Here is a 15,340-nt window from a genome sequence, read left to right on the forward strand (position 1 = left end):
TGTCCAGAGCATGGATGCGCTACAAGGAGACAGGCCAGTACATCAGGAGACGTGGAGGAGGCCGTAGGAGGGCAACAACCCAGCAGCAGGACCGCTACCACCGCCTTTGTGCAAGGAGGAGCACTGCCAGAGCCCTGCAAAATGACCTCCAGCAGGCCACAAATGTGCATGTGTCTGCTCAAACGGTCAGAAACAGACTCCATGAGGGTGGTATGAGGGCTCGATGTCCACAGGTGGGGGTTGTGCTTACAGCCCAACACCGTGCAGGACGTTTGGCATTTGCCAGAGAACACCAAGATTGGCAAATTCGCCACTGGTGCCCTGTGCTCTTCACAGATGAAAGCAGATTCACACTGAGCACGTGACAGATGTGACAGAGTCCGGAGACGCCGTGGAGAACGTTCTGCTGCCTGCAACATCCTCCAGCATGACTGGTTTGGCGATGGGTCAGTCATGGTGTGGGGTGGCATTTCTTTGGGGGGGGCGCACAGCCCTCCATGTGCTCACCAGAGGTAGCTTGACTGCCATTAGGTACCGAGATGAGATCCTCAGACCCCTTGTGAGACCATATGCTGGTGCGGTTGGCCCTGGGTTCCTCCTAATGCAAGACAATGCTAGACTTCATGTGGCTGGAGTGTTTCAGAGTGGCCCGCCCGTTCCCCAGACCTGAATCCAATTGAGCACATCTGGGACATCATGTCTCGCTCCATCCACCAACGCCACGTTGCACCACAGACTGTCCAGGAGTTGGCGGATGCTTTAGTCCAGGTCTGGGAGGAGATCCCTCAGGAGACCATCCGCCACCTCATCAGGAGCATGCCCAGGCATTGTAGGGAGGTCATACAGGCACGTGGAGGCCACACACACTACTGAGCCTCATTTTGACTTGTTTTAAGGACATTACATCAAAGTTGGATCAGCCTGTAGTGTGGTTTTCCACTTTAATTTTGAGTGTAACTCCAAATCCAGACCTCCATGGGTTGATACATTTGATTTCCATTGATAATTTTTGTGTGATTTTGTTGTCAGCACATTCACCTATGTAAAGAAAAAAGTATTTAATAAGAATATTTCATTCATTCAGATCTAGGATGTGTTATTTTAGTGTTCCCTTTCTTTTTTTGAGCAGTGTACATACATACATACATACATACATACAGTGGGGCAAAAAAGTATTTAGTCAGCCACCAATTGTGCAAGTTCTCCCTCTTAAAAAGATGAGAGAGGCCTGTAATTTAAATCATAGGTACACTTCAACTATGACAGACAAAATGAGAAAAGAAAATCCAGAAAATCACATTGTAGGATTTTTAATGAATTTATTTGCAAATTATGGTAGAAAATAAGTATTTGGTCACCTACAAACAAGCAAGATTTCTGGCTCTCACAGACTTGCAACTTCTTCTTTCAGAGGCTCCTCTGTCCTCCACTCATTACCTGTATTAATGGCACCTGTTTGAACTTGTTATCAGTATAAAAGACACCTGTTCACAACCTCAAACAGTCACACTCCAAACTCCACTATGGCCAAGACCAAAGAGCTGTCAAAGGACACCAGAAACAAAATTGTAGACCTGCACCAGGCTGGGAAGACTGAATCTGCAATAGGTAAGCAGCTTGGTTTGAAGAAATCAACTGTGGGAGCAAATATTAGGAAATGGAAGGCATACAAAACTACTGATCTGGGTCTCCACGCAAGATCTCACCCCGTGGGGTCAAAATGATCACAAGAACGGTGAGCAAAAATCCCAGAACCACACGGGGGGACCTAGTGAATGACCTGCAGAGAGCTGGGACCAAAGTAACAAAACCTACCATCAGCAAGGGCATTGAAGATGAAACGTGGCTGGGTCTTTCAGTATGAAAATGATCCCAAACAAACCGCCCGGGCAACAAAGGAGTGGCTTCGTAAGAAGCATTTCAAGGTCCTGGAGTGGCCTAGCCAGTCTCCAGATCTCAACCCCATAGAAAATCTTTGGAGGGAGTTGAAAGTCTGTGTTGCCCAGCAACAGCCCCAAAACATCACTGCTCTAGAGGAGATCTGCATGGAGGAATGGGCCAAAATACCAGCAACAGTGTGTGAAAACCTTGTGAAGACTTACAGAAACGTTTGACCTCTGTCATTGCAAAAGTATTGAGATACACTTTTGTTATTGACCAAATACTTATTTTTCACCATAATTTCAAATAAATTCATTAAAAATCCTACAATTTCTCATTTTGTCTGTCATAGTTGATTTAATGTGACCCTCTTCCTGTCTCGTAACAGATCCAGCCCCTGACGGTTGCCCTGACCCAGACTACATCCCCAGGTCCAGATGATTCCAGCAGGCACAGCCCAGGTGGTTCAGCAGAGGCTCCTCCAGCAGCAGGTGGTGACTGCAGCTGCCTCGTTTCAGATACAGACCCCCCCTCCTCACAGCCCGGCCCAACAGGCCCCAGTTTCCGCTGCAGCAGAGTCCCCAGTACAGCAGCAGCCAGCCAAGGGCCAGGCTCGCGGAGGGGCCATGAGGGGCAAGACCCAGTCCAAGCCCAGCGGGGGCAGCAGCTAGGTGCCCACAGGACTAGTTAGAGCTCCCCTTTCAGCTAGGCTAAGCAGGACATCTCATCAGTGTAAATGCACTCAGTGACTGAGGAGCAGCATTATGAAGAGATCCAGCGTTATGAAGGAGTGGTGGAGTCCAGTTTGAGGTGGCTGTGTTGAATCTAACCTGGTTTAAGGAACTGCTCCATGTAAAGGAATGACCTGTCTTTTAAGAGTGTCATCATCTATCTTCAACACAGTACTGTAACTGTCGGCTGTTTCCTTCGCGACTGTTTCAGAAGGTCTCCCCTGGAGGAAACCTGGACCAACATCCAGGGGGAGGTTTAAGATCAGAAAAGCAGAAAAACAATATTCATGCCTTTTTTTAAATTGATGAATATATTAATGTTCCTCCATAGATATCCTGTGGCTATGGGCTGGTGCATAGCTCATTTGGGGAATGTCCATTTGAATAATGTTTTGTGTATTCATACATTGTCCCTGTCCGCCTTGATGATATTATTCTCATGCTTACCGTTTATGATGTCTGTAATTTCATAGTTGGTAGATATGGAAAACACCCTTCTTGTTAAAAAAAACCTATGTAGTGATAATCATATCTTTACGTTGTAAGTTTGAGCTATGTAGTCTGAAGAAAGCTTGTGATTGTGTCTCAGGCACCCGGATAAGCACGCATCCTACGTTATCTCCCAAGGCAGGCAGTATTACCACTGCACTGGATAACCTAGCTATCTATAGTGGCAACCAGCTAATATTTTCATTACATAAAGTGCATTCGGAAAGTATTCAGACCCGTTGACCTTTTCCACATTGTTACGTTACAGGCTTATTCTAAAATTGATTAAATCGCCCCCCCCCTACAGATAATAACCCATAATAAGAAAGCAAAAACTGTTCTATTATTTTTTTAATCAAAAACCTATGTACTAAAAATAAAATACTGATATCACATTTACAAATATTCAGACCCTTTACTCAGTACTTTGTTGAAGCACCTTTGGTAGCGATTACAGCCTCGAGTCTTCTTGGGTATGACGCTACAAGCTTGGTACACCTGTATTTGGGGAGTTTCTCCCATTTTTCTCTGCAGATCCTCTCATGTTCTGTCGGATTGGATGGGGAGAGTCGCTGCAGTTTTTTCAGGTCTCTCCAGAGATGTTCGATTGGGTTCAGGTCCGGGCTCTGGCTGAGCCATTCAGAGACTTGTCCCGAATCCACTCCTGCATTGTCTTGGCTGTGTGCTTAGGGTCGTTGTCCTGTTGGAAGGTGAACCTCTGGAGCAGGTTTTCATCAAGGATCTCTGTACTTTGCTCCGTTCATCTTTCCCAGGATCCTGATTCAGGCCAAAGAGTTCAATCTCGGTATCATCAGATCAGAGAATATTGTTTCTCATACCCTTCCCCCAGGTCTGTGTTTCTTTCCAAATCATGTCCAATCAATTGAATTTACCACAGGACTCCAAACAAGTTGTAGAAACATCTCAAGGATGATCAATGGAAACAGGATGCACCTGAGATCAATTTCGAGTCTCATAGCAAAGGGTCTCAATAATTATTTAAATAAGGTAATTCTGTTTTTATTCTTAATAAATTTGCTAAAATGTTCTACACTTTTCGCTTTGTCATGAGGTGTTTTGTGTAGCTTAATGAGAGGAAAAAATATTTGTATCCATTTTAGAATAAGGCTGTAACGTAACAATGTGGAAAAAGTCAAGTGGTCTGAATACTTTCCGGATGCACTGTAAGTTTACTTTTTATAACACATTTCCTGTGATATAACCGTTGGGAAATAATGGGTACTTCTACGGTATAATAGGTTAAATCAAAAGATGGAATATGCTGCAATAGATAAAAGCCTTTCTCAGTGTTTTAGTCATGAGGGAGAAAAGAAAGCTCTCAACAGCGCTGTCTGTTTTCCCCTGCTGGCTGCTGACAGTGGCAGATTTATCAGAAGAGAAAACCTTTATTTGGGCCGGAGGGCAGAGATTCAGGCCTAAAGCCACTCAGAAGATCCTAGATCACTGGATCAGAGGGCATGTCACACAGTGTCAGAAGAGTCAGACTGTGTAGAAGGGTTATACACACACCACTATAGTTAATGTTGCTATCACTGCTAACATTTAAAAGACCAGTATTGTAATCTGGTCTGTTAACGGGAGCACATAAGAAGACAAAGGCCAATTTAATGCAATGAATGACGTTTAATTAATTGTCTGAAGTTACTTGGTCTTTAATGACTGTTTGAAGGGCTTGAACAGGCCTTTGGAGATGGCAAAAAACATCCTGACGAGAAGTGGACGTTTGTGAGGCGTCTCCTGTTGGGAGCTGGCGGGGAGATCCTTTGGCAGTGCAGACATGGCAGCATGTGGCACTATGCTGGGCACTACAGAAGAGAGAGAGAGCGTTTACATGCACTTTAATTCAGAAATGATGTAATGTATGTTACAACTCAACATAACTGACACTGATAAAATGAGAACCAACAGCTTGAGTTTTGGAGAATATAATTACTTTTACATAAGAGATGACTACTGATTGCGTATATAACCTTTGTAAGGTTATTTTGAAATGGCATTTATTTGTACACCAATCTCTCAAACAGACTGTTGTCCTGTTGTGTGAACTTACGCATGCCATCTTCAGCAGTGGTCTGTACTTGTTCTGATTCAGAGCGGTGGGAATCCTTCTTGTTCCCCTTCTTGAATAGCTAAGTATTTAAAGAGAAAAACATGTTTTAAAAAATGTCACAGCTGACCAACCTCATGATGATAACAATCACACCTACCACACCAGCACAACAACATTTATGATTGGTTTTGGAATGAACGGATGGTTTTATATTTTTACACTGAATAGCATTGTTTACTCACAACTGTTCATTTAAATATGTTTGCTGTACCTTTAAGTTGCTTGTCAGCCTGACCAGCCTTTGTAGAAAAGATAGTTTCCCGCTGCTAGCCCTCACATCCTCAGCCAGTGGAAGAGCCTTAGGCCCGGTGGTTTTGACTGATGTTCTTGAGGCTGCCCTCAATGCCTCATTACATCTGTGGAGAAGCGCTTCACTCAAAGACTTGACAAGAATCCTATCAAATGAAGAGTCCTGAGTCGACACGGCCTGTTGGAGGATTTTCTCAGAGCCAAACTTCTCCAACAGATTTTTATAGACGACTCTGTAGACTTTATGAATCCTCAAGTTCTCTGGATAGGCTTGTGTCTCAGAGCAGCCTGACCATGCACAGAAGACCTCCATAACTTTAGGGATCAGGTCTTGTGACTTGCGTGTGACGTCAACTGGGTAATCTTCTGATGGGGTTTGGATTTCTGTTAGAATTCTCATTACTAACATGCTGATGAGGCCGGTGACGTCATCATCACTGCCCAAATCAAATCAAATTTTATTTGTCACATACACATGGTTAGCAGATGTTAATGCGAGTGTAGCGAAATGCTTGTGCTTCTAGTTCCGACAATGCAGTAATAACAAGTAATCTAATTAACAATTCCAAAACTACTGTCTTGTACACAGTGTAAGGGGATAAAGAATATGTACATAAGGATATATGAATGAGTGATGGTACAGAGCAGCATAGGCAAGATACAGTAGATGGTATCGGGTACAGTATGTACAAATGAGATGAGTATGTAAACAAAGTGGCATAGTATAGTATAAAGTGGCTAGTGATACATGTATTACATAAGGATACCGTCGATGATATAGAGTACAGTATATACGTATGCATATGAGATGAATAATGTAGGGTAAGTAACATTTATATAAGGTAGCATTGTTTAAAGTGGCTAGTGATATATTTACATCATTTCCCATCAATTCCCATTATTAAAGTGGCTGGAGTTGAGTCAGTGTCAGTGTGTTGGCAGCAGCCACTCAGTGTTAGTGGTGGCTGTTTAACAGTCTGATGGCCTTGAGATAGAAGCTGTTTTTCAGTCTCTCGGTCCCAGCTTTGATGCACCTGTACTGACCTCGCCTTCTGGATGATAGCGGGGTGAACAGGCAGTGGCTCGGGTGGTTGATGTCCTTGATGATCTTTATGGCCTTCCTGTGACATCGGGTGGTGTAGGTGTCCTGGAGGGCAGGTAGTTTGCCCCCGGTGATGCGTTGTGCAGACCTCACTACCCTCTGGAGAGCCTTACGGTTGAGGGCGGTGCAGTTGCCATACCAGGCGGTGATACAGCCCGCCAGGATGCTCTCGATTGTGCATCTGTAGAAGTTTGTGAGTGCTTTTGGTGACAAGCCGAATTTCTTCAGCCTCCTGAGGTTGAAGAGGCGCTGCTGCGCCTTCTTCACGATGCTGTCTGTGTGGGTGGACCAATTCAGTTTGTCTGTGATGTGTACGCCGAGGAACTTAAAACTTGCTACCCTCTCCACTACTGTTCCATCGATGTGGATAGGGGGGTGTTCCCTCTGCTGTTTCCTGAAGTCCACAATCATCTCCTTAGTTTTGTTGACGTTGAGTGTGAGGTTATTTTCCTGACACCACACTCCGAGGGCCCTCACCTCCTCCCTGTAGGCCGTCTCATCGTTGTTGGTAATCAAGCCTACCACTGTTGTGTCGTCCGCAAACTTGATGATTGAGTTGGAGGCGTGCGTGGCCACGCAGTCGTGGGTGAACAGGGAGTACAGGAGAGGGCTCAGAACGCACCCTTGTGGGGCCCCAGTGTTGAGGATCAGCGGGGAGGAGATGTTGTTGCCTACCCTCACCACCTGGGGGCGGCCCGTCAGGAAGTCCAGTACCCAGTTGCACAGGTCGGGGTCGAGACCCAGGGTCTCGAGCTTGGAGGGTACTATGGTGTTGAATGCCGAGCTGTAGTCGATGAACAGCATTCTCACATAGGTATTCCTCTTGTCCAGATGGGTTAGGGCAGTGTGCAGTGTGGTTGAGATTGCATCGTCTGTGGACCTATTTGGGCGGTAAGCAAATTGGAGTGGGTCTAGGGTGTCAGGTAGGGTGGAGGTGATATGGTCCTTGACTAGTCTCTCAAAGCACTTCATGATGACGGATGTGAGTGCTACGGGGCGGTAGTCATTTAGCTCAGTTACCTTAGCTTTCTTGGGAACAGGAACAATGGTGGCCCTCTTGAAGCATGTGGGAACAGCAGACTGGTATAGGGATTGATTGAATATGTCCGTAAACACACCGGCCAGCTGGTCTGCGCATGCTCTAAGGGCGCGGCTGGGGATGCCATCTGGGCCTGCAGCCTTGCGAGGGTTAACACGTTTAAATGTCTTACTCACCTCGGCTGCAGTGAAGGAGAGACTGCATGTTTTCGTTGCAGGCCGTGTCAGTGGCACTGTATTGTCCTCAAAGCGGGCAAAAAAGTTATTTAGTCTGCCTGGGAGCAAGACATCCTGGTCCGTGACTGGGCTGGATTTCTTCCTGTAGTCCGTGATTGACTGTAGACCCTGCCACATGCCTCTTGTGTCTGAGCCGTTGAATTGAGATTCTACTTTGTCTCTGTACTGGCGCTTAGCTTGTTTGATAGCCTTGCGGAGGGAATAGCTGCACTGTTTGTATTCGGTCATGTTACCAGACACCTTGCCCTGATTAAAAGCAGTGGTTCGCGCTTTCAGTTTCACACGAATGCTGCCATCAATCCACGGTTTCTGGTTAGGGAATGTTTTAATCGTTGCTATGGGAACGACATCTTCAACGCACGTTCTAATGAACTCGCACACCGAATCAGCGTATTCGTCAATGTTGTTATCTGACGCAATACGAAACATCTCCCAGTCCACGTGATGGAAGCAGTCTTGGAGTGTGGAGTCAGCTTGGTCGGACCAGCGTTGAACAGACCTCAGCGTGGGAGCCTCTTGTTTTAGTTTCTGTCTGTAGGCAGGGATCAACAAAATGGAGTCGTGGTCAGCTTTTCCGAAAGGGGGGCGGGGCAGGGCCTTATATGCGTCGCGGAAGTTAGAGTAACAATGGTCCAAGGTCTTTCCTCCCCTGGTTGCGCAATCGATATGCTGATAAAATTTGGGGAGTCTTGTTTTCAGATTAGCCTTGTTAAAATCCCCAGCTACAATGAATGCAGCCTCCGGATAAATTGTTTCCAGTTTGCAGAGAGTTAAATAAAGTTCGTTCAGAGCCATCGATGTGTCTGCTTGGGGGGGGATATATACGGCTGTGATTATAATCGAAGAGAATTCTCTTGGTAGATAATGCGGTCTACATTTGATTGTGAGGAATTCTAAATCAGGTGAACAGAAGGATTTGAGTTCCTGTATGTTTCTTTCATCACACCATGTCACGTTGGCCATGAGGCATACGCCCCCGCCCCTCTTCTTACCAGAAAGATGTTTGTTTCTGTCTGCGCGATGTGTGGAGAAACCCGTTGGCTGCACCGCTTCGGATAGCGTCTCTCCAGTGAGCCATGTTTCAGTGAAGCAAAGGACGTTACAGTCTCTGATGTCCCTCTGGAATGCTACCCTTGCTCGGATTTCATCAACCTTGTTGTCAAGAGACTGGACATTGGCAAGAAGAATGCTAGGGAGTGGTGCGCGCTGTGCCCGTCTCCGGAGTCTGACCAGAAGACCGCCTCGTTTCCCTCTCTTTCGGAGTCGTTTTTTTGGGTCGCTGCATAGGATCCACTCCGTTGTCCTGTTTGTAAGGCAGAACACAGGATCCGCGTCGCGAAAAACATATTCTTGGTCGTACTGATGGTGAGTTGATGCTGATCTTATATTCAGTAGTTCTTCTCGACTGTATGTAATGAAACCTAAGATGACCTGGGGTACTAGTGTAAGAAATAACACGTAAAAAAACAAAAAACTGCATAGTTTCCTAGGAACGCGAAGCGAGGCGGCCATCTCTGTCGGCGCCAGATCATAACAAGTTATCAGAGGATGGGGTTGAAAGTGTGACATCTTTGACCATGTCTGGGCTGGTTGACATATCGTCCCTGAGAATGTTTTGAGCTACACCAGAATGACTGGTGGTATCCACTTCCTCTCCATCAATGTTGGCCTTCAAGATTTGTGCTGCATTGGAGGTCTCGCTTGTTGCCATAATGGCGCCAGAAGGAGACAGCCGAGGGGAGGACTTGACACTCAATAGATTGCCTACATCAGATATAGTGGTTTCAGATGTTTGGAGAGATTCCGTTGGAGAGGATCCTCTACTTTCTGCATCAGAATCCACAGAGTACATGACCTGGCTTACCATAACTTTGGTAAAGAGACTGACTGTCACTAAAAACTGATGAAGAAGAAGAGCTAGAAATTCTATCTTCAGACACTGTAGCCAACACCGTGGCCCCCTGAGCCAAACTCATTGAAGTTGAATAGGGCACAAAACTAGGAAGCAGGAGGCACTTAACAGACTCCTCTACAAACAGCTGAACCAGCTCGTAAGTTGTGGGCTTCCCCACCTTGTCATTCCTCTTCAGCTTCGAAAGGATGATATCAGATGCACTCTTTCCAGCCGCCACTGTCAGTCCCAGAGGGGTCAAGTTGCTATCAGAAATTATGCGGGTGACTTGGTGACTGAGATCACAGGAGAGGGCACCAATCCTACCCTGATATATGAGCTCATCCAGTCTAGCTATTGCATCTGTTAGATCAGGGTGAGATGTAACCTGCCCTTCTGCCTCTGGATATACCTTCTTCATGACGGTATCGGCTATGGCAAACATGCTTGTTCTGGCATCACACACCATTGTTTTTGGCTTAGTAGATTCGCTCATGTCAATGACTGAACATCTTACAATGGGCTGAGCAGTACTCTCGGGTAACTCAGAAGGAATGGGAGTGCCAGGGAGTGCAAATTCCCACTCTGTCTTCTGTGATTTGGCAGTTGAGAATGACAACGAGGAGGAAGACCGCAGTGACTCTTGATAGACCAATTCCTCGCCACATTCGCTGCTTATCTTCTCAATGTTCTCCAGCATAGTTCCAACCACTTTATCTATTTGTGAAAGCTGTCCTGCAGCCACCATTTGGTCAGATTTTGACAGTTGCTCCTGGACACTGCTGATGATACTGTCCTCTGGCATTCCCAGGTGGACTTTCAGTGAGGTCTGGGAACATTAAAATGAACAAGCAAAGCATGTTAATTGCTGTCTGAAGTTGGAAAATCGATATCTTAGTGCTAACAAATCTAACAAGCATTATAATTGAGTATTCTAAATGTAATTTATATGTGTGCATTAGATATTGCAAAACACACCTGTTAGAAAGCTGGAAAATATTGAAATGGGGAAATTATTGTTCATCAGTTTGAGGGTTAGGATTAACTGCACACACACACACACACACATTATGGGGAACATACAGTACCTCTTGGAAGAGGGTGTGCTAGACCTTGGTCGGAGAGCCCTGCCGCCACAGTTACTTCGCCAAATATTTAACTTCCTGGATGAGCTCCAGTCTTTTCTGCTCAAAGGCAGTGAAGGATCTTGCACTGCCACCCCTCTTGAGTGAGTCAGCGTTGTCATAAAAGCCCGTCACCCCTAGAATGCGGGCCAGGGCCGGCAGCAGGATCTGCAGGGTGGTCTGTGCAATGAAGTTGACAATGGTCTTGCACAATTTTGCAAGCTGTTCCTTTGTCATCTGCATTGCACAAACAAAACAGAACACAGCAGGTTTGGCAATGAGACTCTGATGTAAAGTATTCTAGATTGAACAGAATGAATTTCACCAACATCGTTTTCCTTATCTGTGACTGAATTCAAAGTTGGATGAAGTATGACAGATTAATGAACGTAATAGCAGAATAGAACTATGGTTAATTCCTCTCTCGATTCAACATAACATTCCCAAATCAAAGGTCAAAGGCTGATGGAGAAACTTACAGGTTTTTTAAATCCTTTATAGATCACTTGCCATTGCCTAGAAAAGAAAAAAGAAATGTGTTTTACTTACTTTTTATTTCCTTCTGCACAAAATATGTGAGGCTAGAGCAAAACATGGTTCTAACATACTCATCAGTAAGATTGCGCATGAATGAGATGAGGATTGGGTAGCAGTCCTCCATCTCATCTTTGTTGCCTGGGCCGAATGCAGCCTTAAAAGCATTCTTCTCCAAGAGCTCAATAACAGATCCTCTGTCCGGGTGTTTATTCCTCAATCCTAAATATGTTATTACCATATAGGACAATTCAGGATAAGTCAGACGCTTTTCTCTTAATACAATACTTTGATAAAATTGCTACAATAGGACTATTGAATAAAACTATCCATGCAACATTTCTTACTGACTACAGTTTCTAACATGACCTTTATCTATGATATTCAAGTTTAGAGAACCAACATACTACAGAGGGAAAATCTATGACCTGCATCCGTATCAGTGCCCTGCTCCCCTGACTTCTTGGCACTACTTTTCCTCTTCACCTTGGATAGAATATAATAGAATAGATTCCAGATCACAAATAATAGACATGTTACATCAGGTCAATGCAGCTATTGTGACAATTGAGTGTTACTAGTCTAGTAGTTGCCCTGTCACTCCTGCCATTTTACCTTTCCTGTCTTCTTGGGCTCCTTCTTGAGCTGGGCCACTGGTTCTTCCTCAACAACCTCCCTCCCCTCCCTCGGGGGATCATCATCATCTCTCTGTACTACCTGAAGGACATAGGAATTTCATGTCAATGTCAGATTAGATTCTTGCAAAGGACATCATAGAACTACAGCCATATCAGAGCTAAACTGGTGATTGACTTAATAGAGAGAATTAGACATTTGTTTTGCAATAGCCTATGTTATCTTAAATGACGTTTTCCTTAGTTACATTCCCAAATATTTAGTGTCATTTAACCTACCTTTTCTTCATCCATAATAGCATACAGTATTTTTTATATCTCGAAAAACTTGTCCTTGTCTGTGTTGTTTTCACTCATGTTGAGTTTACTGAGGACAATATTGCAGCCACTGACGAATTAAGAACTTCATACCACGTCATGGAATGTTAGACCTTTATGCACATTCCCATTCTCTCATTAATATTGGGGGGGAAATATATTGATCAGATTACACACTTTCCCCATCAACCGTTTTCGATACAGCTAGGCCCACATTGAAATCTGTTCACTAAGCACTGCGACTCAGTAGGTCAAAACAGAAATAAACCTAGTCTAATTTCGTGTCGACCTCTTTTGGATGTATTTCGGTACCCCATTTAGTGAGCCAGTTCATTGATCTATTCCTTATAGTGCATTCCTTAAAAGTAGGCCTACATTAGGGAATAAGGTGCTATTTGGTAGCATATTCCTCTCTAGCCCATGCCTCCACCAATCCAATGATTTTAGATTTGTAGGAAGAAGCGAACGAGAGTGTACACTTCAGGAGAAGGGAGATATTATTGGACTGTATCCCTAGGCTATAGCCAGGCCTAAACCAAGTAGCCTTGAGTACGATCCCAAAAGCTTGGATTGCAGAAGGCCTATCAGAGCTAAATTGGTGATAACAACTTTAAACTTACTGTAAAACATGTTCTACCTTCCCCTATATTTCACTTACCTTTTCTTCCACCATAGCTAATTGTATATCCCGAAAAGCATGTCATTGACTGTTTTGGCTTTGCTACTCTCATGTCGAGTTATGATAAAAGAGCATTTTTGCAGACGCAGACTTTTAGTTAATCGGGGACGTCATGGACTGAAGGCAGTAGAGGTTATTTGGTTTTAAGAAATGTTTATATGTCGCCCTCTTGTGGAATTATTTAGGTACAACAACGTGTTGTGTAGGATCCAAATGATTGTTTTCTCCTCATCCCTGTGTTACGTCCTATTATCAGTCATAAACAGAGAGCAATACACTTTAATAGTAAAGAGGTAACACTCTTTGTTCCGGTAACCTGCTTCACCCAATGTGATACGGTATCGCTATTATTATTATTTTTTTAAAATTTTTGAACACATTCAAGAACCTCCAGAAGCTAACTAGCTAATTAGCTAAAAGCTATTTAGTCATTGTTAGCCAATGCTAGCGGCTTTTACCTTCTGCACAGATACCAGCCCTGTTCTTAGCCTGGATAATACTCGCCAGTCTACTAGTATCTGACTGTCTCTCCACAACAACGCCGGATTCCTGCCGTAATCCCTGGACCTCTACTTCTGATCTTCACAGCTAGATCACAATTTGCAGCTAACTAGCTCACAGCTAGCTTGCACTCATCGTGGCATCCAGTACCGAAGCTATCCCTGAGGCCCACCTCCCGGCCTACTCAGCTGTTCTCCCGAACCCCACTCATACACGGCTAGAGCCCAATACTCCACCTGATCCTTGCTGCAAACACTGGACCTTGGCACCGGTTCATCGCTGCTACCGATTGGCTATAGTGGATCTATAGTGGATAACGCCACTGCCACGAAGGTAGCACCAGTTAGCCGTGAGCCAGGCGCATCTCCCTGCTAGCATTCTAAATTCTACAATACCTCTTTCGCCATCTGGCTTGGATTCTCTGTCGACACGGCCCCCCGCCGCACCACCACGACTGGTCTGCCGACGACTACTCCATCCGCTGTGCCTTCAACCGGCCTCCGTCGGAGGGCTACTAACTTTAAACGCGCCGTGTAGCCCGCGTGCTAGCGTAATGGCGCCTTCCCTGTTCCATCTACTGCTGCCTTCTGGACACTATTATCACTTGGCTACATAGCTGATGCCTGCTGGACTGTCGATATATCTGACGTCATGTATTTGATATCTTTATGTGAAGGTTCATGTCCATATTGACATCAGTTCATTGTGTTTGAGGACGGTTCACTGACCAGTTTCCAACGGATACGATTAGACTAGTTTAACAGTTACAGAACAGCTACAGTAGCCTATCAGAACAACTGCAGTATCAGAGGCGCAGAGCCTTAATTAACGGGCTACACATAATGGCTGACGACAGCCAGGTAAGGTTCATTTTAGCCTACGTTTAATGAGCTTTACAGTTGTCCTAATCCCATCTTGTTCTAATGGCAAGTCTGCCTTAAGTGCAGAAACTATGGTTGATATTAGAAAATAAGTATGATTGGAAGTTTAGGCAAGTAATTCCAATTGGGGAATTGTTGTGGGATGTTAGCATACCATATTGCGCGTGTAGCATTCGTGCCATGGAGGATTGTGCAGGCCGGCAGGTTGCTACAGGATCCTAGTATCATGTATGTTATAGGGATCAGATCTGGCTGACTTTTTAATCTGAACTGCTCATTGGCTGTCCATAATGAGCCCAGCGAGCAGGATGTGTAGCTGGGCTCTGCAATAATTAGCTCCCAGAGCAATTACAAATAACTATTCTTGTTTTAAAAGCGTCATTACAACTAGCAACATGACGGTCAGTCACCTCTAAGCAGGACTCAGTAGAAACGCTATGTGTTGGATTTGTCCATGTCTCGCTAAATTAACCTAGCTACCATAACAGTCGTGGAGAATTTATATTACAGTTTTAAGGGATCTCTCTGAAGGTTTTAGATGATACAGTGGTGCTTCGTCCTCTGGATGAAGAACCATACATCTCGGCTTGGCTTCATTGCATTATTATTTGGGGAACGTTGACATGCCATTTGTGTTGACGGATGGATGAAAATAATGTAATTATAGTATCGTTATACATAGGCTAGCAGGAAAATCCGCATGAGATATCCATAGAACTGAGCCCTGCTCCATTTCAGCACCATGCCGCGGTCTCAGGTGCTGCCCTGACGCGAAACATTTCATCACCATGGCACTGTCCCCTGACGCCAAGAAACGTGTCAGCTCTATGCAGCGGACAGCTCCACAGTGCTGAAATAGTTCAAGCCCCCTTGAACGTCTGATTTGAAATTATTCTGCAAGTGGTTATAATTTATTGCA

General features: G+C 44.8%; 2 protein-coding genes across 7 annotated transcripts; both read right to left on the reverse strand.

Annotated features, from left to right (window-relative positions):
• Positions 1–4,637: 4,637 nt before the first annotated feature.
• LOC118964902 lies at positions 4,638–6,029 on the reverse strand. Its single transcript, XM_036980363.1, has 3 exons — positions 5,444–6,029; positions 5,173–5,251; positions 4,638–4,927 (listed from the first exon to the last, which is right to left on the reverse strand). The coding sequence occupies exons 1-3, from the start codon at positions 5,888–5,890 to the stop codon at positions 4,764–4,766; spliced, it is 690 nt and encodes a 229-aa protein (XP_036836258.1). The 5' UTR covers positions 5,891–6,029; the 3' UTR covers positions 4,638–4,763.
• A 3,235-nt stretch (positions 6,030–9,264) lies between these two features.
• LOC118964901 lies at positions 9,265–14,320 on the reverse strand. Of its 6 annotated transcripts, none has more exons than XM_036980358.1 (7): positions 13,936–13,995; positions 12,023–12,124; positions 11,836–11,893; positions 11,482–11,629; positions 11,353–11,389; positions 10,838–11,110; positions 9,265–10,578 (listed from the first exon to the last, which is right to left on the reverse strand). In XM_036980358.1, exons 1-6 carry the CDS (start codon positions 13,945–13,947, stop codon positions 10,889–10,891), a joined length of 579 nt encoding a protein of 192 aa, XP_036836253.1. In that variant the 5' UTR covers positions 13,948–13,995; the 3' UTR covers positions 9,265–10,578; positions 10,838–10,888. The 6 variants fall into 6 exon arrangements, with proteins under 6 accessions (XP_036836253.1, XP_036836252.1, XP_036836250.1 ...); XM_036980357.1 differs by having other exon boundaries at positions 9,265–10,585; XM_036980355.1 differs by lacking the exon at positions 11,836–11,893 and having other exon boundaries at positions 9,265–10,585; positions 13,936–14,320.
• Between the last annotated feature and the right edge of the window lie 1,020 nt (positions 14,321–15,340).

Source organism: Oncorhynchus mykiss, chromosome 6 (assembly GCF_013265735.2).
Source record: "Oncorhynchus mykiss isolate Arlee chromosome 6, USDA_OmykA_1.1, whole genome shotgun sequence".
NCBI lineage: Eukaryota > Metazoa > Chordata > Actinopteri > Salmoniformes > Salmonidae > Oncorhynchus > Oncorhynchus mykiss.

Excerpts from the sequence above, each read along its gene's own strand:
- LOC118964902 (XM_036980363.1), bottom strand. The coding sequence starts at position 5,890 with ATGTTAGTAATGAGAATTCTAACAGAAATCCAAACCCCATCAGAAGAT. Across the intron at positions 5,252-5,443 it reads GGCTGACAAGCAACTTAAAG|CTATTCAAGAAGGGGAACAA; the intron begins GTACAGCAAACA and ends TTAAATACTTAG. Across the intron at positions 4,928-5,172 it reads CACTGCTGAAGATGGCATGC|TGCCCAGCATAGTGCCACAT; the intron begins GTAAGTTCACAC and ends TCTCTTCTGTAG.
- LOC118964901 (XM_036980356.1), bottom strand. The coding sequence starts at position 10,995 with ATGACAACGCTGACTCACTCAAGAGGGGTGGCAGTGCAAGATCCTTCA. Across the intron at positions 10,586-10,837 it reads AGCACACCCTCTTCCAAGAG|TTCCCAGACCTCACTGAAAG; the intron begins GTACTGTATGTT and ends TTCATTTTAATG.